At 50.8% G+C, this 20095-nt stretch overlaps 1 protein-coding gene across 9 annotated transcripts in view; it reads left to right on the top strand.

The window, feature by feature from the left end:
- The first annotated feature begins 2959 nt into the window (after positions 1 to 2959).
- Positions 2960 to 20095, top strand: part of CYFIP2 (cytoplasmic FMR1 interacting protein 2) — a 57255-nt gene continuing 40119 nt past the window's right edge. Inside the window, exons 1-10 of one of the 9 annotated variants that reach the window (XM_064458551.1) lie at positions 2960 to 3080; positions 9498 to 9534; positions 9948 to 10088; positions 12152 to 12241; positions 12321 to 12398; positions 15240 to 15341; positions 16336 to 16517; positions 16844 to 16940; positions 17647 to 17775; positions 19152 to 19256. In XM_064458551.1, the coding sequence (XP_064314621.1) occupies positions 9972 to 10088; positions 12152 to 12241; positions 12321 to 12398; positions 15240 to 15341; positions 16336 to 16517; positions 16844 to 16940; positions 17647 to 17775; positions 19152 to 19256 (900 nt within the window). In that variant the 5' untranslated portion in view covers positions 2960 to 3080; positions 9498 to 9534; positions 9948 to 9971. The other 8 variants (XM_064458557.1, XM_064458549.1, XM_064458548.1 and 5 more) reach the window with 8 other exon arrangements.

The following is a 20095-nucleotide window of genomic DNA, read 5'->3' on the forward strand; positions in this document are numbered from 1 at the left end:
GCACAAAATAATATTGTGATGGTTTATGTTCAGTTTTCGTTTGTAGTATTTCTACGTACATGATACGTATTTTTTACAAACAATAAAATTGCTGAGTCCCAACTGTGGCTTTTCCTATTTGTTAGCAAAAGTGCAAAAACCAACCTCATGCTCATATAATATTTATAATTATACAGCTTTATATTTATAATCATACAGCTTGCTTTTCCTCCAAATCCTCCTCATCAAGAAGCAAACAGGCTGCTTCTGGCTTTCTGGAATATCTCTGTTCACCAGAACTATGGCTATGTTCTGGGGTTAGCTTATGTGCTGGCTTTATTGGGGGTAGGAAGTACTCAGAATCTCTGCAAATTTTTTAATTTACTTAGGGACACATAAATTTCTACATCTGAACTTGCATTGTGGTGGCTTTAAAATCCCTGAATCTTCCTGAAATGGGCGTAATAATATTTGAGTGCTCCCAAAGGGTGTTTTCACGCTATTATTTATAGGGGACTCCACGAATCTCTGAAGGGCAGTGCCATACTGCGATAACGTCACGATATTAACACCCTGTAACACAGTCTTCTCCCACCATAGCAGTTTCTATGGCAAGTTTTGGCTTGTGGCTTTCACGTAGCTTAACTGTAGATGTTCGCCACAAAGTGGAGATGAGAATATCAGCTGTTGCCTGCCACAAAGTGAATAGCCCATCTCTGAATACCCCTTCCCTGTCTCCTTGGGAAGTATTTGCAATGCGCTGAACGTTTAAACCTTTCCCCCTTTGCTAGTTTGACCCTCTTTGCTTGGCTGTTCTGCAGAAAGGTGGGAGTTTGTGCTTGTCCCTACTTTTGCCTGCTGGTTATCAGAGGCGGTGGGTGCATGGCTCTGCCTACGTTGCATATTTGCTGGAGCCGAGGCCCAGAGCGCTGTCCCAGCATGTCCCCGACCTGCTGCTGCAGTGGCCAAACGCTGGCACAGCCAGGCTGGCATCCCAGCTAGGAGAGGCCGTCAAGCAGTAACCTCATCGAGAAAGAGCAGCTGATGCTTCTCAGTGGCGATCAGGGGCTCGAGCGCGGCAATGTTAGCCATGAAAAGCTCCTTCCTGGGCATGCGTTGGTCACCCTGGGGGTTGTAGGTGCTTGTTCCAGTGAATAATTACCTTAACATTAGGCCTGAAAAAAATCTAGGATTTCCTGAAACATTTTTTAATAAACACGTTTCTATGTGATGTTTGGCTTTGTCCTCTCTGAACGCTGCGCTCGTCAGCGCGGCAGGATCCAGGTGAATGGCTCTGCTAAATCTCACTTCGCAGCCACTTCCAATTTGTGCGTAATCTTCTGCTCAGCTCACCCCACCACCATGTTATCTCTCCCCTCCACACATAACCAGCTGCGCCCGTAGCTGTGCAGGCCTGCCGCCGCTGCCATCCTTCCCAGCCTGCGGAGAGATTCGCAGGACAAATGCAGAGAAGCTTTCTAGTATGCTATGATCTAAGACAACACAGAGTAGAAAATTAAAATAATATCATAACATTCATGGAATTCCCACCACCCTGAGCCTGACAGATAATGGGAGCAGATTAAACTGTGCAAAAAAATGCCCACAGCGGTTTTTACTGCCACAGTTTTCTTGAACTGACCTTGTTTCACCCATGGTTTCAGAGCAGTATCAGCTGTTAAATCTTTCGGATCTGCAGTAACAATTCTCACTTACGATTTTTTCTGGCAACAAATAAATAGTAATAAGAAGAATGATGACTGCAAAGTGTTTGTTAAAGGTGAGACAGAGAAATGCTATGCAGGGGAAGGAGAAGAGTCTACTCATAGAGATGCTATCAATAGTTTTTTCAGGTATGGTCCTGTTTGTTACAATGAAGATAGTTTCTAAGAGTGTCTTGCTGCCTTTGTAGCTTGCAGACCCTGGTGCCTTCAGCCCATGGCATCCATTCAACCTACAGTAGCAGCACTACAGCGTGAACCAGGTGTCCAAGCTTCCTTGCGGAGCCAACATACACCCAGGAGGCGCAAGCTCAGCCCCGCACTAGCATGGACAACAGAGCTGTCCAAGGAATCGGGAGCTGTCTCTCTAATCCAGGAAGCGCATTTTTAGCATTTTCCCTCAGGAAAGGGACACTGCCAGGGCCACCAAGGAAATATATCTAGACTTACATCTAGACTTTCAACAGCCCTTGGGTATCCACCAATGTCTTTCAACAAACACCCAGCCACATCAGAAGTTGAGGGCTACAGGAAAACAAATGCAGGCCCATACAGGGTTTCTATCCCCTCACCACGAGGCGATGTTCCTCTGAAAGCTGTAAGAGGTCCAGTCTGGATTTCACGGTAGATCTGAAGAGCTCTATTGGAGTTTTAGAAACAAGCATGAGCAGAAGGACTGGAAAGTTGTCCCTGAAGAAATGCCAGATGCCAAAAGCAAGATCTTTTGGCTATGGTGCTGACTCAGAAGAGGCTTGGAGCTCTGAGCAAAGGCATTGCCTTCTGGATTTGGTCCTTTACCTGCTCAGTGATCCAAGGCTTCATGTGTATTCTATAAACAGGGCTTTCGTTAAAATGGAAGGAAAAACCTAACGGGGTGGTACAAGTCCTCCGAGGGGAAGAGAGGCTTGAATACCTGACACGCAGCAGGCTCAGCAGCCGGGAGATGGGGAATCCCAGCCGGGTCCTGCCTTCGCAGGGACCCAAACGCACTCGCTCAGGACCAGGCCTCCGGGGGCCTGCGGCAGCCGCCCCCGACCCTGTCCCCGCCGTGCACCGGGGAGAGGGGGACCGGTGGTCTTCCCCCCTCCCCGCCGGGGAGCCCGCCGGCGCCGCGCTGCCGCCACCCCAACCTTCCCCCGCCGCGGGGGGATGCGGCCCCCGGCCCCGCCGCGCATCCCCCGCGCTGCCCGGGGGGAGGAGCTGCTCGGGCGGCTCCAGCCCCTTCCCGCGGCGGGGGCCGGGGCTCCCCCCGCCGCCGTGCGGAGGGGCCGGCGGAGAGCCGCGGAAGTGCACTTGCTGCAGCCATTTCCTGCTCTTTGTGCGGGCGGCGCGGAGCGGAGCATCCCGCGGCGCGGAGCATCGCACCCCGCGCAGCGCCAGGTGAGCGGGGCGGGGGTGGGCGCGGGGGCTGCGCGGGGGCCGCGCGGCCTCACCCCCTCCCCTCCCAGCCTCCCGCCCCCTCCCCCGGCGCTGCGTGGGGCTGCGCCCGCCGCCGCCAGCGCGGTGCCCCCCGGCCGCCCCGGGCGGGCTCGGCGGGGCGCAGCGGCGGGGCAGGTGCTGCCGCCCCGGGGGCAGAGGCAGGGCGGGAGGCCCGGGCGGGCCGGGATGTGCGGGGATGTATCCCACAATGCTTAGAGCTACCTGCAGCGTTCAGCTTCCCCGCAGCCGCTGCAAGGCGCCGGGGGGGGGGGGAGGGGGGAATAGCTCAAATCCCCCTGTTCCCCCTCCCCCCGGCATCCCGGCTCCGCGGCCCCCGGCCGGGGGAAGGGGCCGAGCCCCGGGCCCGGCGGGCGCTGCAGGCCCCACCGCCGGCAGCAGCGGCAGCGCGAAGCCGCGCCGGGGTCGCGGCGGTGCCTGGCGCAGGGAGAAAGGGGCGATGGAGGGGATGGAGGGTCGCGGCGCGGGGCCGGGGGCTGAGGGGTGGCCTCGGCGGGGGCTCCCGCCCAGCGCCCGCATCACCCGTGGCGTGGAAATATGGTGTCCCAGGGTGAGGCGGGGGAAGAAGGAAGCGACGGGGTCTGAGCCAGGGTTGGGAGCGATGGGCTGGAGCCGCGCTCGCAGGTTCGTGCTTTGGCGTCGGCTGGAGTTGGGGAAAACCTTCCCCTTCCAAAACCGCCGGGTTTCCCGTGCGTGACACCGCGCAGGAGCAAGGTGCGCCCCGCGTAGCGTTTCTTTGTATTGAACTTTGCACCCGAGGATGCTGGGGATGCTGGTGCCGGCTGCATCCCACCTGGGGAGGAACGGCTGGATTCTGCAGGAAATTTCCGTCGGTTGGAAGGACCGGGGAGGAACGAGGAGCAGAAAAGCAGGCACATACTAAAACCTTCTCGCCTGCTCAGGGTTGTTTTGGAGAAGGGGGAAGGGTGACGGTTGTGTGAGCTGTCAGAGGACGCAGCCGGCAGCAGAGCTTGTCCCCCTTCGCCATCTGCCGCTTTCCACGGGGGGTTCCTGGCTGGGGGGGGTTGGATCACAAAGATCTTGTAGAATTAGGCCGAGTCGCTAAACCCTCTGCGCCCCTCCTGCCCTGCACAGATACCGAAAGAAAAAGCACGCTCATGTTTTGCATGATGACAGTTGTCTGGGGTTAGTCACGGAGATGGGTGACTAGCCCGGTATTTCGGTGTCTGTCACAGCCGTATCATTCTAGGGTAATTCCCTGCAAAGGATAATTCTTTTCTCCTTTTCTCTGTACAGTTAATTGTTATTAATGAAGCCCAAGGAATATGGAAAAAACTTCCATTTTATGACTGTGGTCTCTTGAGCAAAGCAGACTATGCTGATTTAATGATAATAATTTTATTAGCAAAAAATTATCATCTTTGCATGAAAAATAGGAAGATGAGTTTTGGAAGATCATTAATTGGCCAACTATTGACTGTCCTGTATGATTTAATTTCCCAAGAAGTGCTTTAACTGTCAGCAATGGGATTGCTTGAAAATTTGCTCTACATTTCTCAGTTACATTGGAAATGTAGCTTCCTATACCTGCCTCCTTCCTTCACCCTTTCTGGCACCAGAAAAAAAAAAAAAAAAAAAAAAAAAAAAGATGAAGTTATTCCAAAAGAAAGACATTCCAAAATAATTGTGTTGCTGTGTTGCTGAGAGACAGAGGTGGTGTAAATGTTTGGAAGTCAGCTCTAATGGAATGGAGAAAACATAGAGTGGAGATACAGAAAAACAGGAGTCATGCAGTTTGGCTTCCTTTTTTCACGGGAAGGGTAATTTCATGGTTGTTAAGATTTGCATCTGTGTAGGGCAGAAGCTTATCCTGGCTGTGTTTATTTGCTCCTGCAAAGAACCTCCTGACTGTGGTGGTGGTTGCAATTACAAGTAATTCTTAGAGCATGTGAGAAGGGGTTGATGACATGTTGCTAAAACACATCGGACTTTAATCCCATGCACTTTAGGCAAGGGTCAAACTAAGCTTTCACCCTGAAGTTATTCTTCTTGTCTAAAAATACATTGATGGCCAGGAGCATTTACCCTCTTGCTGTGAGGCAGCGGGTACCAGAAATCCTCTGCTTTTATGCACCCAAGATGTGAGTCTGCTGGGGTACTTGTTGGGCCAGGATGGTTCCTGACCACAGGTTAGATGCTATTTTGGAGTAGAAGGGAGAAGCATTATCACAGGGGCAAAAATAAATTAAGTTACTTTCTCAGGTTACCCAGGGACTAGGCATCAGAGCTGGAGAAGAGTCCCAAATCATCAGGAGGTGACCAGAAGAAGTTTGTCCTCCTCCTCCACATTGCCATTTCAGCAGCAAAAGTAATTTTGCTGCTTGTCTCACCCCAGGCTTGCAGGGCTTGGACCCTGTCTTGCTGCCAATCTCCTGGGCAATTTCCATTTTTCCTGCCTCGTTCCCTGCTCTTGGTAGCTACTGCAGCTCCAGTGTGAATGTAGGAACAGGCAAGCTAAAAAACTGAAGCAGCCCGTGCCACTTCCCCAGAGCTCTCAGCTGTGCAGCTTCGAAGCTGAGCGCACATGCATGCAACATATTCATTATGGCCCTGCTTTTAAAAGTCTCCCTTTGTTCCCCCAAGCTGCTCTAACAATAAAGACGTCTTTGTGCCTTTCGCTGCAGAGAGGATGGTATTGCACCGGTACTTCTGGGCAAGCCTTCTGGTGTGGAAGGTAGGACCTGCCCTGCAAGTTCAGACATCTGGGATGTCCATCCTCGCTCCTTCTCAAAGCCTTCTGATGCAGTCTGTTAAATCTGGCCCCCAGGATTCTGCCACAACAGAGTCACCATGTTGAGAACTCTAAAATGTCTGCTTTGGGGTGGTGGGGCCGTGTCCAGTGCGTGGGCCCCGCGTGGCCAGCTTCCTGTGGTGCCCACAAGCCCCAGTGCCTTAGCGTGGTCATTTGGCTCTAGAATGTGTAAGAGATGGTCAGAGGGATTGCGACTGACATGTGGAATGGGGAGAGGAAGTTTCTGCAGCAGATGGGCAGAAAGTGTGGGCAGCACTGCGCTCATTAGCACCAACGCCCGTTAGCAGAAGCGGTAATCAGCCCAGCGGCAGCATCCCTCTCCGGGGTTTCACTGGGGTAGAGCTGGCTCCTGCCAGGCTCATGCTCAGTTTTGTCAAAACATGTAGGACCGGAGGGACTTCAGCCTCTCTGACCAGCCAGGATATGGAGAAGAAAGTAGTTTTACGAGAGGGCTCCCAGTCGCCTGCGTGGCTGTGTTTGCGTCCATGCAGGCAGGATACGCTTCCTGTACACGAGGGAAAGCCTCGCCCCGCTGTGCATGTTACGTGTTACATGTTACGCAAAAAAAAAACCCCGTTCCTGGGCAGGATGCTGGGCTGCTCCCCAGGTGGTGCGGCCCGCAGCCCCACGGCCACGTTCGCCGAAGCACCATTGGCAAACCACCAGCATGGGCTGACTCTCCTCTTCCCAGCACGGCCGCCCCTGCCTCGAGGCCCAGGTGGTGGGTGGCGGTTAAGGCTTAATGAAGATTTTTTCATGAGTGTCCTCAGGGATCCCCATCTTCCCTGGGCTGGAGCCACTTGGATGCTGCCACGTTACCTGACAGCTGCCCCCCTTGTCACTGGACCGAGGGGATAAAGCTGGATTTGCTGGGGCAGCCCCAGGACGTTTGTGTTAGAAACCTTTTTGCAGGAAGGTGAGGGTGGGTGGCATGGTTCCGTGGCAGCGGGACTTCCCCTTTTGGCTCTCCTGGGCAGTCCTCGTGGTGGGGAGACACCACGCAGTGCCCTGTGGTCCGGGCCAAGCAATTGCTGATGCCTTCAGAGCCTTCCCCAGCCTTTGTACAGCCTTTGCCCAACCCCTCTAACTGCTAGATACTTACAATCAGCGTGGACCCCAAACAACAGCTGGGCCCCCGCCAGCCCTACAGCCACCCCAGGGAGCAGGCGAGGGGTCATGGCACAGGCAGATGGGTGATCGCTCGAGACTGCTCCTCTGTGAATGATCTGGGGTGACGATCTCGGTCTGCCGGCCCTGGACCCCGGCCCCTCCACCAGATGCTCTGGCTGCGAGGTTGCTGTCTGTCGCAGTGTGTTACGGGCATGAGACCCAGGGGAAGTCCTGGCAGACCACGCTTTTCCCCTTAGCCTCCATTGGTTTTGCTGCTGGGCTTAAGAAAGCATAGAATGGAAATTGGGAGTCCCCGTAAAGACTCATCTGATAAACCCTCAAAGTTGTGTAGTTTTTCTGTCTGCATCCAGATTCTTGCACTCTGCTCAGCCATGGCAAAGCACTGGGTGGGCTGACAGCCGATTGCACCACTCGCTCACTATGGCTTGACACTTCCTTTTCTGTTTGTTGTTTCTACGTGCTGCCTCTCTTCCTCTATTTGAGTGCAAGATCTTTAGGGCAGGGACTGGCTTAGGCTCTCAGGTTTGCGCGCGGCACGGCACAGCAGGACCCTGATGCCACGTTTGGGACTATATCTCTTGGTGTGGCCCAAACAGCAGCAATGATTTTGTCCTGTGAGTTGGTGAGCTCTTTGGGTGTCACAGAGTTATTGGAGAAGCATCTTTGATTACAGCAAACTACCAACACGTTGCACAAATGGCCTTAGAGTTGGACTTACAGAAAAATGAGAAATGCGCCCAAATAAACAGCTGTAGCCCTCAAAGCTATAAAATGGAAGGTTTTTGTCTTCCCCAGTCTGAAGTATGTAATGAAGCATGTGTGAGTACCAGGGATTTTGTTCTGGGAACCCAGAGGAGAACCTTGAGGCACTGGAAGGTGGTGGTGGAGAGCAGTGGGCAGCCGAGGAGGTCTGTGGGGCTGGGCGAGTGGAGCCGCCTGCCTGGTGCGGAGCAGCACGGGGCGCTCGCAGGCAGGGAGGAAGGTGCCACTGCCTGCGGCATGCCGGGACATAATGTCTGGTTTTAACAGTTGCCGCAATTTGTAACAGGAAACCATTTTAGCAAAGAGGGGTGAAGAAAGAAACAGAAATTCGAGCATGTAGGGAAAGGGCTGCTTGAGATTTTTTTTTCTTCCGGCACTTCTTTCATGGTGCTTCAGCTGCAGGTATAACCAAGCCTGTTTCTCAGCTCAGGGAGACATTACTCAGGGAGGCATTTGTGGAGGTGGAATGGGTTTTACCAGGCTCATACATATTATTGCAGCCCATGCATGCAGGCAGCAATGATCATAAAAGGCACAGCAGCAAACTCGTCCCTCTCGTCACCCAACATGAAGCCGCCCCAGGGCTGCACGCAGCATACATCCCCCTTGGCCGTGGTCCTTGCCGGCTGCATGTGTGTCTATCTATGGACATCCCGAAGCCATTGTCCTTCCATGCTCCCAGTGCTGGAAATGAAAAGCAAACTTATATTCTTGGAAACAGTGACTCAAAAAAAAAAAAAAAGGACCTAAGGGATTTGTAGCAGATAATCGGCTGAATATGAGAGCATATGGAGCTGCTGTTGCAACCCAAAGAACTGGTGTGATTGTACGCAAGGAGGGAGCCTACGTTGCTGTTGTATCTGGCACTTGTGCAGACACCGCTGGAGCCCTGCGTCCTGCTACGGTGTCCACATTTCAGCAAAAAAGTTGCAAAACTGGTGATTAAAGGATTGGAAAATATGCTGTGTAACAAGGCAGGCAAAGAGCTCTGTCCGCTTGCCTGAGCCAAAGCGAAGGCTGGGGGGTGTTTTATTGAAATGTGTGAGTATCTTGATGGGTACTTTGATAATAGAGAGCTCTACTGTCTTGCAGATTAGAGTGATGAAACTTGATGGCTCACATTTGAAACTAGACAGGCTCTGAGTGGGGAGAAAAGCACTGGGGGGGTGTGATTTGCTAATCGAATGACATGTCAATATTTAAAGCTAGTTTTCCCTCTGCCAGTCTTTAAATGCAGTGGGGTGTTTTTCTAGGAGACACACGCTGTAGGTCAGCCACAGCTACTGCACATGGATTAGGTATTAACTGGGGGGGCCCTGTGGCTGTGATTATACAAGCGCTCAGCCTGGGTGACAGCAGCTGTCCCTCCATGCTTGTGCTCTTACAGCAAAGGTGAATGGCCGAGGAGATAAGGGACGCGGAGGTTTGTCCTGACGTTCCCATTAGGTAGCCTGTGTGGGGTGAGTGAGCTTTCAGAAACGTTTCCCTTTGCTTTTTATTTCGTGTGCAACTGGCACCGTTGGCAGCTCCGCAGCAGGCTGGGACTGGGCAGGGAGCACTGCGTGTGCGGTAAAAACAGGGAATTTTTTTTTTAACGGCAACTTCTTTTTTCGCTGCTTGCAGTGCCACAGCCTGCCTGTGCAGCACTCGATCCTTTCCGGTTCACCTTTGAGAATGCAATTTGTTGTTTACAGATTCCACTGCCGTTCATGTGTGTGAGAAGGAAAGCATGTGAGTATCAGCACGGGTCATACTTTTCTAATTGTGCTGCTTCGAGAGATATTTTTGATAGTGCTGCTTTGCATTTCAAAGCACATGTTTTCACTTGGGGCTGCTAAAGCTGCACTGCAGCACCCAGCTGTGGTCTGTCTTAAGCAGTTTTGCATAGAGTTACGCAGAGAAGGACATGGGCGGGTAGTTGGGTTCCTCTTACTTTGCATTCCAACTCTGCTGCTCAATCACAGAAGGAGAGATGGCATAGAGATGTAGGTTAAATACTCAAGAAAAGGAAAACGAGATAAACCGGGATCATGCCTCCTGCAGTGCCAGCCAGTTGTGGTTCCAGTTTTGTCCTTTGGTGCTTTCCCACTCGGTCTTCTGGCTGCTGTCTATCTGTCTATCACCCTCTTTTACTTTGGATTTAGCACGGAAACTGAACATTCAGAACCATGACCACTCACGTCACACTAGAGGATGCCTTGTCCAATGTGGACTTGCTGGAGGAGCTGCCTCTGCCAGACCAGCAGCCATGCATCGAACCTCCTCCATCCTCCATCATGTACCAGGTACCTTCAGCTCGTGGAGGTGGTGGGGCAGGGAGGGTTGTTCCGGTAGCTCATGCGAAGCACAGGGGCACGTGGTGCTGTGAGAACTAGCTGAAAACATCCTGGGTTCACCATGTTTAAGGAAATGTTCAGAACAGATCTAGCCACAAATCTGTTCCCAAAGGCTTTAAAAGGAAAGTGCTAGACTGGTGAAAGGGATCTTTAAGGATGAGCAAGACGTAGGAAGTTAAAAATGAGGACCAGAGTGCATGAACGGGTAAGAAGCAGCAGATAAGATTTTGATAACAGCAGAAAGTTCTCAGCGATGTTTTATTACGCACATATTTCTGTGTTTCCTTTTTATGGCAGTGCATGCATCTAAGTAGGTCAAAATCAAAGATCTGCCTGATCTTGGCCAGCCTGTGCTGCTCGCACAGCTGGAGCCACTGATCTGGGGAGCTGATGGCATGCAAGGGAAGGCAGTCACTACAATCACTTCTCTGCCTTGAACAACTGCAGATTTAGCTGCAGCTGCACTGACCAAGCAAAGCTTGGCATGAGCCCAGGGCAAGGCTCAACCTCCTGCTTTTGGATCCACAGCAGGATGCCTTGGCTTCTTGGCCACCACACCACACCCTGCCCTATAGCACACACCCAGGGTTAAATATAATATGGGGTTACTTTCTCCATCCTGCCACTCCTGAATTGATGGCTTACCCATGGCAGTGTATAAATACACACGTACAGTGATTGCCGTGCCATGTACACAGGGGTCTGAAATTACAGTATCTCTTTCAGCAGGTCCGACTGTGGGCTCGTTCAGTAGCATTAGGATCTCTGCAGGTTATCAGACCCAAAGGCAGTTCTGGGTGGTTCAAATGTCAACTGTCTTTGGAAAATCTTCATCTAATTTTTTCTTATCTCTTCTTTAAATCATTTTAAGTCTTTGCTGGCTTGTGTCCTATGAGGGGCTCAGGGTCCAGCCTTATGGTACAGGCTCCTTTCAGGACCATGAGTATGTGCACAGCACTGGACCTAAAAAGACCTCATCTAAACTGGATCTAGAGATATTGGCCAAGCCTGTTCCCTCATCGTACTTGGTTTCTATGTAGCCCTCTCCCCTGCTAGCCAGAAATGCATATGCACCCTCAGCTTTTCTTGTTGCATGCAATGTCCTGGAGGCACTAAGAAGAGTGGCCCTGTGGCCATGGGTCTGTACTCCCGGCTTTCTTACTCAGGAAATCAGTTATTGAGGTGAATGCGGTCACTGCAATGTTAATGTCATTGCAAAGAGCAGCTCTGGGCACCTGGGACTTCTGTACACTCTGCCCTCCAGCAGATACCATCAGCCAGCCATCGCAGAGGAAATTACCCGAGTGCAGAGCGTGTGAACAGGCACTCGGCACAGAGAGGCTGAGGAGCTGCTTTTTCATCCCTTACCCTGCTCTGCACTTTCCTGCTCCCCTGTCCCAGCCCCAAGCAGTAGCTCAACTTCCAAAACAACTGCTCATCCCAAAAAATCTGCTTGCAAGAGCAACACTAGCACTGATAATAGCGTCTGGATGAGTGCTGACTGCCGTATTTATGTTTTCCAGACATCTCGTTCCCTGCCCTTTCTGTGTGTTTATTCTTTGCAATTCCTGCTGACAGGATGTGGTCTTCCCCTAGCAGCCAGGGCACAAATAGAAATTAATGAGGCTGCATCTGTCTTTGAGTTACCAAACTAAAATCCTTAGAATAATTGCTGTAGGTTTGCTCTCTGGTGTGGCTGCAATTCCCTGTGACTGATCCCCACCTGGTTTGGCTTGGTTTTACAAGGATTTGTCAGTCTTGACTGCCATATTTTCACACATATAATCTGCAGGATTTCCTATAATGAGCACGTGATTCAGAAGCATCTCAGGCTGCAGGTATGAATCTACTTCAGACCTAGAGGTGCAGCACCTTAAATTGTTCATAAGCTGCTCCCATGCCCCAGAAGCCCTACTGGTTCTGCTTTTTGCCAACACGTCCCATGCTGGACTGTATCAGGTGAGCAAACAACTAGCTATTTTCTAATCCCCATCTCTCTGTTTCACCTATAGGCTAATTTTGACACAAACTTTGAAGACAGAAATGCCTTTGTGACTGGCATTGCCAGGTACATCGAGCAGGCGACGGTGCACTCCAGCATGGTGAGTCCCCCAGGCGCTGCCCCAGCAATGCCGAGCTCTGGTGCGTGACCTGCCCCAGCAACACCTCTCTGTCTTTCAGAATGAAATGCTGGAAGAAGGCCATGAGTATGCTGTGATGCTTTACACGTGGAGGAGCTGCTCAAGAGCCATCCCCCAGGTACTCAAGCCCTTCCCAGACAGTGTTGTTCCCAGAGCACCTAGTTGGTTTTGTCTTCAGTGTGGGTTAGTTTGGACTGGAGACAGAAGAACAAAAAAGCAGAGAAGACTGAAGCAGATAGAAGGGTTGAAAAGGAAGACCACTGACTCTTCAGACTGACCTCTCCCTACCGAAGTCTCGACCACTGATCTCAACAGCTGGTAGCCATTTCAGAAGCAGATCTATACTGCTGCCCTAGCAAAGGGCATCTGCACTGCACTCTCGTGTATATCAAAGCTCCATTCCTGACACCTCCTAGCAATGCCTCTCAGCTCAGTCACACTCACCACAAGCTGACTGCCTTATATAAGTTTCCTGGTTTCACAAGCCCCTTCCCTGCTCCCCAAAACAGTAACACTAGAAGATATTTCATCCCTGCAGCACCAGCTTGTTTGTCCTACAGCTGCTAACAGGACTCGGCTGAACGCAGCTCTGGTCCAGCACAGTAATTGGGATAGTGCTGTGATTTGTCACTTGGGTCTTTTATCCACTTCTCTGTCTGGAGAATGGATAGCCTTTGCTTTAATTAAAGCAGCGTGATTATTTCCTTCCTGGTGCACTACTTGAATATTTTTCACTCTCATGTTGTGGGGAGATGGAGTTTGCTTCAGGCAAAGGCAGTTAGTTTTTGGAAGTTGAGAGTAAAAATCATCAGGTCTGGCTTATATCACATTTTCCTGATACTGTTGTATGGTATCATACCATTACATGGTATCAGGAACTTCAGCTTCAGTTAAAAATTCCCCCAGTGCTGAGTGGGACTCTTGCATTGTGTGAAGAAGGGAGCCCAAGCAGCCTGGCATGAAAACAGTGGGTCCTCTTGAGATGTGGCAGACTCAGGCTTTCCCAGACTTGCACAAAGCAGATTAGGCAGCTGGGGCAGGTTTCAGCTGCCAAACTGCTGCCCAGACTCTGGGGTGCTCTCTCTGCTACCATGGAGCCCCAGAATTGTACGTGATGTGAGTGCATGAAGGAGCACTTCAATATGCCAGAAACATTTCCCCAGATGCCCTTTTTGCTGCTGAGGTACCTGAAGGTCCTGATCTACCCCCACATTTAATCATTCTCCTCTACAGCTAGTTCTGCTTCAAGTGTTTCCTGGTCCTCTCTCCAACATGAATTTTGGTGGCTTTATCCTGCAAACACCTACAGACATGAGTAAGGTTGCCCACGTGGCTCACTGAGCGTGATTCAGACTCCAGCTCAGAGCTTGTCTTCTGCAATGTGAATGCATGCTGGACCACTGCAAAAACATCGACTGACAACACAGCGGGGCGGATGCAGTGTGTTTCCATTAACCCTACAGATAAAAGGGTTTGCAGTGCTTCTGTGGAGCCAGGAAAAAATATTTCCACATGGTTGGCAATGCCCATGTTTGTGATTCCCCAGGAAAGGTCAAACCTCGGTTCCCCTCAGGTTATCCTCTGCTGATGGTCTCGTGAGACCCAGCCATGGGGAGACTTCTGCTGCTGATTGGATATTTGCTATCTCCCGTTTATATTTGATGCTGTGCTGCTACTGCCTTTCCTGGCTACGCTAACAGAAGGCAGGTTGTGCCTGAGCTGATGGCAAGACAGTGCCACAGATCATCTGTTTTGTCGTTTTAGTGTCCTCCCATCCCAGTCGCCTCTGTCACATTTGTGCCTCTCCAAGTGCAGCTTGTGGGGTCTATGCTCTCTGCCCCGTCCTCCCCCCAGGGAGGGGCTGCTGTGTGTGACAGAGAAGCAGACAACAGAACGGCAGAGGGTTCATTTACAGATTCACCAGATTTGATTTTGCAATGATCCCTGCACTTTGCCATGGGGCACGTGGCTGCGGCGGGGGGATCCTGTTCTCAGCCCCCCAGCCTGGCTGCTCAGTCATGTACACCTCCACATGCTACATCAGAGACCATGGTTTTACAGGTGAAGAACAGCCTACACCTAAATGTACACCACTCCTCCCTACCATGAGCTGCATCCTCATGGCCATCAATATTGCCTGACTGCAGCGTGAAACACCAGGGCAGGAACATCAGATTCCCCACTATAGAGAGGGCAAAGCTACTCTTGCATCTTCCCACATGTAAAGCCAGCTGATTTGTCCCCTTGTGCCCTGTGGATCAGCTGCTGGGCTACTAAATTTGCACCAGAGCTGTCAGCCCTGTTGCAGCCTTGTATCAGCAACAGCTGGAAACAAAACCAGAGGAGGACAGCAGGATGCATTGCCTTGGGCAGCTGGGGTTTTCCCTGAAAGTTTGGCAATGACTCCAAGTAACTCATTGGAAATGAGATGGGTGACAACTGAATAAGTCCTTAAATTTAGCTTCCTAGGATTCCAGTGAAGGTGACTCACTTCATTGCTGCTAGCCACATACAAACCCAGCGATTTTTAACGGGTCAGCAGCAGAACCAAATTATCCCAGCAAAGCTATAGCAGAGCCGTAGCCTGGTGCCTTGTGTGTCCATGGGACTTTGTAACACGAAGTCTCAGATAACTTTATGATATAACATTCCTACATTGCGTAGCAAGTCCAGACTCCATATTGCATGTGTTCTACCCCAAACAAATGCATTAGAAGACTTTTATTACTCAGAGTCAGGACTGTGACTGTTTAGAATGCATGGAGAGAAGTTGGTATCTAAGAAATAGCCCCTTCTGCTGTTACCTGTTGCCTTGAGAACAAGCTCCCTCTTGCATCCCTCTGTTATCCTCAGATGGGGGCAGGATTCACTGTGAAACAAGCAGATGGTGGTGGCTGTTGCAGTCCACAGCTGTGTTAGAAACTGGTGCTGACAAGGATGGTTTGTCTTTGCAACACAGGTGAAATGCAACGAACAGCCAAACCGAGTGGAGATTTATGAGAAGACGGTGGAGGTCCTGGAGCCAGAAGTCACCAAGCTTATGAAGTTCATGTATTTTCAGGTAAATGGTCAAGGAGGGAGGCAAAAATAATTTATTACTTTGGTATTAACTTATCCTAAGCCTGCCGGGCCAGCTTGGAGGGCCCCTGAGCCCCCTGTTAGGTCTCTTCCTTGTAGCCTGAGACCTGTCTGAAGGAAAATCTGTCCCTTGCTCAGCCCTGAAATCTTGCATACAAGTTGGGAACGAGCACACCACACCTAAGCCCTTGAAGTTCATGGAGAACAAGAGCCCCGAGTATGTGGAGCTAACGGGTGGCACAGGCTCCTGTTTTTCAGGGGTGTTGGCTGGTGGATGTGAAGAGCTGTTTCTCTACCAGCACCAGCACAACTCTGTCTTCTGCTCTTTCCTCTGAAGCAAAGCCAGGAAGAGCTGAGGGCTGGTGGTGCAGCTGGTGCCTGGTGTAGGAGGCAGCCGTGCAGCTGGACACCCTCCTGCTGTGCCAACAGGAACAGGGAGGTGCTCACAATCTCCTAAACCCAGGGGTCAGCTGGCAAAGAGCACCGAAGCTTAAATTTAGCAGTTTCTGCACTTGAGGCACTTGACAAAATAATATGCTTAGATCTCAACAGAGCAATGACCACATGGCAAACACAGCTGCTGTGGGCTCCAGGGTCCTCTCCCCCTCACCACCTGTATTTATAACTGATTGCAGCTGGGTTTCACCATCAGTTTTAGGTTTTATGTCCTATGAGGTCTTTATGCCCCACCTAAAGAACTGAAGCCTGATTTTGCAGAACACGCCGCACCCGGGGCAGGCACAAACCTACTGGGGGTTTGAGCTCCCCTCCAGCACTGAGGAGGTTTGACTGCAGTGTTTTGTAATGCTGCTTTGTTTCATGGTGACAGTGGAGAGGGAACCTAGAGCCTCGACCCCAGCAGAAAAATGCTTTTGTTAAAAAAAGCAGGTGGTGGGTGGGTGGAGGAGGGTCCCATCGGTGGCGTGGTGACTGCACACGAGCTGCTGCTGAGTTGACCCTGCCCCGCTGCCTTCCAGCGCAAGGCTATCGAGCGGTTCTGCAGCGAGGTGAAGCGCCTGTGCCATGCTGAGCGGAGGAAGGACTTTGTCTCTGAGGCCTATCTCCTCACCCTGGGCAAGTTCATTAACATGTTTGCTGTCCTGGATGAGCTGAAGAACATGAAGTGCAGCGTCAAAAATGACCATTCTGCCTACAAAAGGTGAGAGGGGGCGAAGCGGCAGGAGGGGGGCAGGACTGTGCCTGTCTGCAAGAGAGCCTGCTCTGCTCAGCAGTAAGGTCAGGTGGAGATCAGGAGGCTGGAGACTGGGTTTCTGTGCTGTGGTAGGCTCTCTGTGAGTTCAGGCAAGTCTCTGAGCCTCACTTTATGTCAGTTCCCCCTTGATAAAATGAGAAAAGAGCAGAGCTGTACTGCAGGGGGACTCTGAGGCTGCTGCACTGCAGCTGCAGGTGAAACAGGGAAGATGGATGGTGAGCGTCTCGCCTTGGGTGAGTGATCCTTGGTTATGTTGGATTTCTCTCTTCCAGAGCTGCCCAGTTTCTGCGGAAGATGGCAGACCCCCAGTCCATCCAGGAGTCCCAGAACCTCTCCATGTTCCTGGCAAACCACAACCGCATCACACAGGCAGGTCCCTTTCCTCTGAACCACTTAACCTTTCTGTGGGTAGAGAGAGGCAATGATCTTGCCAGGACTGAGAGTGCTTCAGACTGGCCTGTGGCAATAGCTGCCTTGTTTGTTGGGCCATTGCCACTGACTGACAATTTTGGAGTCAGGCTGTATAATTCTAGCAATATCTCTTTCTCCTGGCTCATTCTGGGTGGCTTTGAAGGTCTCTTTATGTCAAGACAAGGATGAAGGTCTAAAAAATGTAAGAAGAGCTCTTGAGAGGGGTTTCTGCCAGAAACTCTTCCCCTGTTTTTCCCAGTAAATCCATCCAGTCCATCTCTGTGACTGCAAGGGGACTGCAGATCAGACCCAGGACCCTCCACACTCCACAGGCTCTGTAGCTTCTTCTTACTAGGTGAAATATTGCATACAGACAGGAGACAGTCATAAAGTCATCTTCTGAGGCATATTTCTTTACATCTCACCATCTGTTGTTTGGCTGTTGTGATCAGTCCGAAGGGGAAAGCTGTCCTGCAAAGGGAAGGTTGTTCCTTACACGTGGTACCATGAGGTTAGTCTTCTGCCAGGGACTTAAGAAAAGCATGCAGATGAGGTTTGAAGAAACCTCTTATCATTCTGGTCTTAATCGTTCAAATATGTTTCTCCTCTGGATCCTGCTGTTCCTCTGTCCATGTGGATAATGTGGCCCTTGTCAATGTTTCAGTGTCTGCACCAACAACTAGAGGTTATCCCTGGATATGAGGAATTGCTGGCTGATATTGTCAACATCTGTGTGGATTACTATGAAAACAAGATGTATCTCACTCCCAGTGAGAAACACATGCTCCTAAAGGTGAGATTCAGCCATGCTTATGGGGCTGGGTGCTTGAGTAGCTTTACTTTTGTTTTAGTAACATGAAATTCCCTTCTGGGGCAATTAATTTTCTTTATTTTTTGCTCCTTTGGGCTTGATGCATCTTTTGTCTGCAGAGCCAGCATCCTCTGGACACACGGGTGGCATGAGATGGGAAGGCTCTCTGCATGAAGCACCAAAGCCGCCTTCCTGCTGATCCTGTCTCCCTTCTGATCTCTGTTACTTTGTGTCAGCTACTACAATACCTCAATCCTCCCATTTTCACCTCTTCTTTGTAGCTGAACAGACTGGATGTGGCTGTGGGTTGGAGATGTCCCACCCCAGTGCTCCGAAGTGTCACCTCTGTCAGGCAGTGCCATGAGCTGCCTCTGTTCCTGCTGTAACTTGGACCTTCTGCCATCATTTCTCTCCTGTCCTTTCTGGCCTCCTCCCATATTCCCATGTAAAAATCTTCCTTCCTCTCTCCCTTTCCTCCTTTCCTCTGCTGTTGCCATCTCCATCTCTGCCTTTTCCCCCAGTCCTTCCCAAGGTTGCCAGCAGCAATGCCTGCTTGGGACTAAGCATGTGTGTGGTGGCGGTCTCCAGCTGGTGGGCGAGAACATCAGCGGGTGCCCGGCGTTCTCCAGAGCTAGAAGGGGCTTTTCTGTTGTGCATGGATGTGCAGATCATGGGCTTGGCCTGGGTAACTGTATAGGACATGCTAAAACCACCAACAGCTTTGCAGCCCTGAATTTTCTGGTTGATGCCCGTTCCCAGCAGTAATTCCCTGTAGACGGCAGATCCTTCCACATTTGGTTTCCCAACTCTATTGAGTGCTCAAGATGAGCATGCCAAAGTGTCTGCTTGTTTTGTGTATTTGTCCTTACTGTAAGTCAGTTATTACAGTCATTGCAGTCAATATTACCATAAGAACTTCATTACCATGTTATGAGTCAACTAAGGTTCTTTGAAGGATAATGTGGGTAGTTTGAATATCTGTAATGATTTGTACTGAATTAAAGGGGGGAAATCAATCCAGGAGAATATTTTAAATGTTTTCAATTCTTCTCTGGGAGTAAATGTTCGCCTTTGGGTGGAGAAGACTTTTGGGTTGTTGTTATTTGAGAGAGAGGAGGAACAAATTACCAGAGTGCGCATTGTGTTTTTGCATAGAAAACAGAAACAATCCGTCACGTGTCCTCTGTCTACAATGTACATCCTTGCAGATGTGTGCACATCTTATACAGTCTTCTCATGAGTGTCAGGTGGTACAGGAGCCTGAAATGGTCTTTCCTAATGCTAAGTGATTGAGAACCATCTTTGACTTGTGCTACTGACTTCACGCTAATAAAACCTAGCCTTTCTGTCTTCTCCAGGTGATGGGGTTTGGCCTGTATCTCATGGATGGGAATGTCAGCAACATTTACAAGTTGGACGCCAAGAAGAGAATCAACCTTAGCAAAATAGACAAATTCTTCAAGGTCAGTGACCCGTCTGGGTGAGGCTGGAGTTTATTGCAGACCAATGAATGAGCAACCCATACCTTTGCACGTGCTGCCAGCAAAACCCAAACCACAGGAATCATTTATGGGTCAAAAAACCCAAAGGGTCAAGAAATTATCTAGGCCGAAGGATGAGGAATGGGATTGCTGTGAATGTGGATGGGCAGAGAGCTGTAGCATGGGTGAGACAAGCACTGCTGGCCCTCGGTGCCAGCAAAGCTGTGTATGTGTGAGCGGTGCCCGTGGCTGGCTCTGCTCCCATGGTGCTGGTGCAGGAGCTGAGGGCCCTGCACACCCTTGCTGGGCAGCTGGCTGCTGCTGTGGCTCTGCCTGCTTCCTGCTGAGGGGTAAAGAATGGGATCAGCACATGGGAGTTCTGTTTTGTGGATGAGGGAAGGGTGTGCCAGACCGACATCGCTTCTATCTCTTTGCACGTTTCTGAGGCAGGTTTGCAGTGTCCTGAGGAGCACCATCATTTCAGGCTACCGGCAAACCTGGCTGGTTTGCTGAGGTCTGGGTGGATGATGGTTGCACTCCCTGTTCCCTCAGCCAGCTGCTGAGCTGAGGGACAGGCGACACAGCTGGTCAGCGAATGTGTGATCTGGCAGTCTTATTTTGTGTATAAACTGTGCTCCCTGTAGGACAGAAAAAGCTTCATGGGGAGCTTGTGTCGGCCTTGAACTTGGAGGTGCTCAGCGAGTTTCTTAAAGGGTTCACCTGGTGGTTTGATGAACCATTTTTGTCTTACTTGAGATCGGAGTTTTGGGGAAAGGCCCATAAGAACTGGATGCTCCTAGTGGCTGGGTGGGAAGCAGCCA

The sequence above is a fragment of the Phalacrocorax carbo genome, chromosome 8 (assembly GCF_963921805.1).
Source record: "Phalacrocorax carbo chromosome 8, bPhaCar2.1, whole genome shotgun sequence".
Classification (NCBI taxonomy): Eukaryota; Metazoa; Chordata; class Aves; order Suliformes; family Phalacrocoracidae; genus Phalacrocorax; species Phalacrocorax carbo.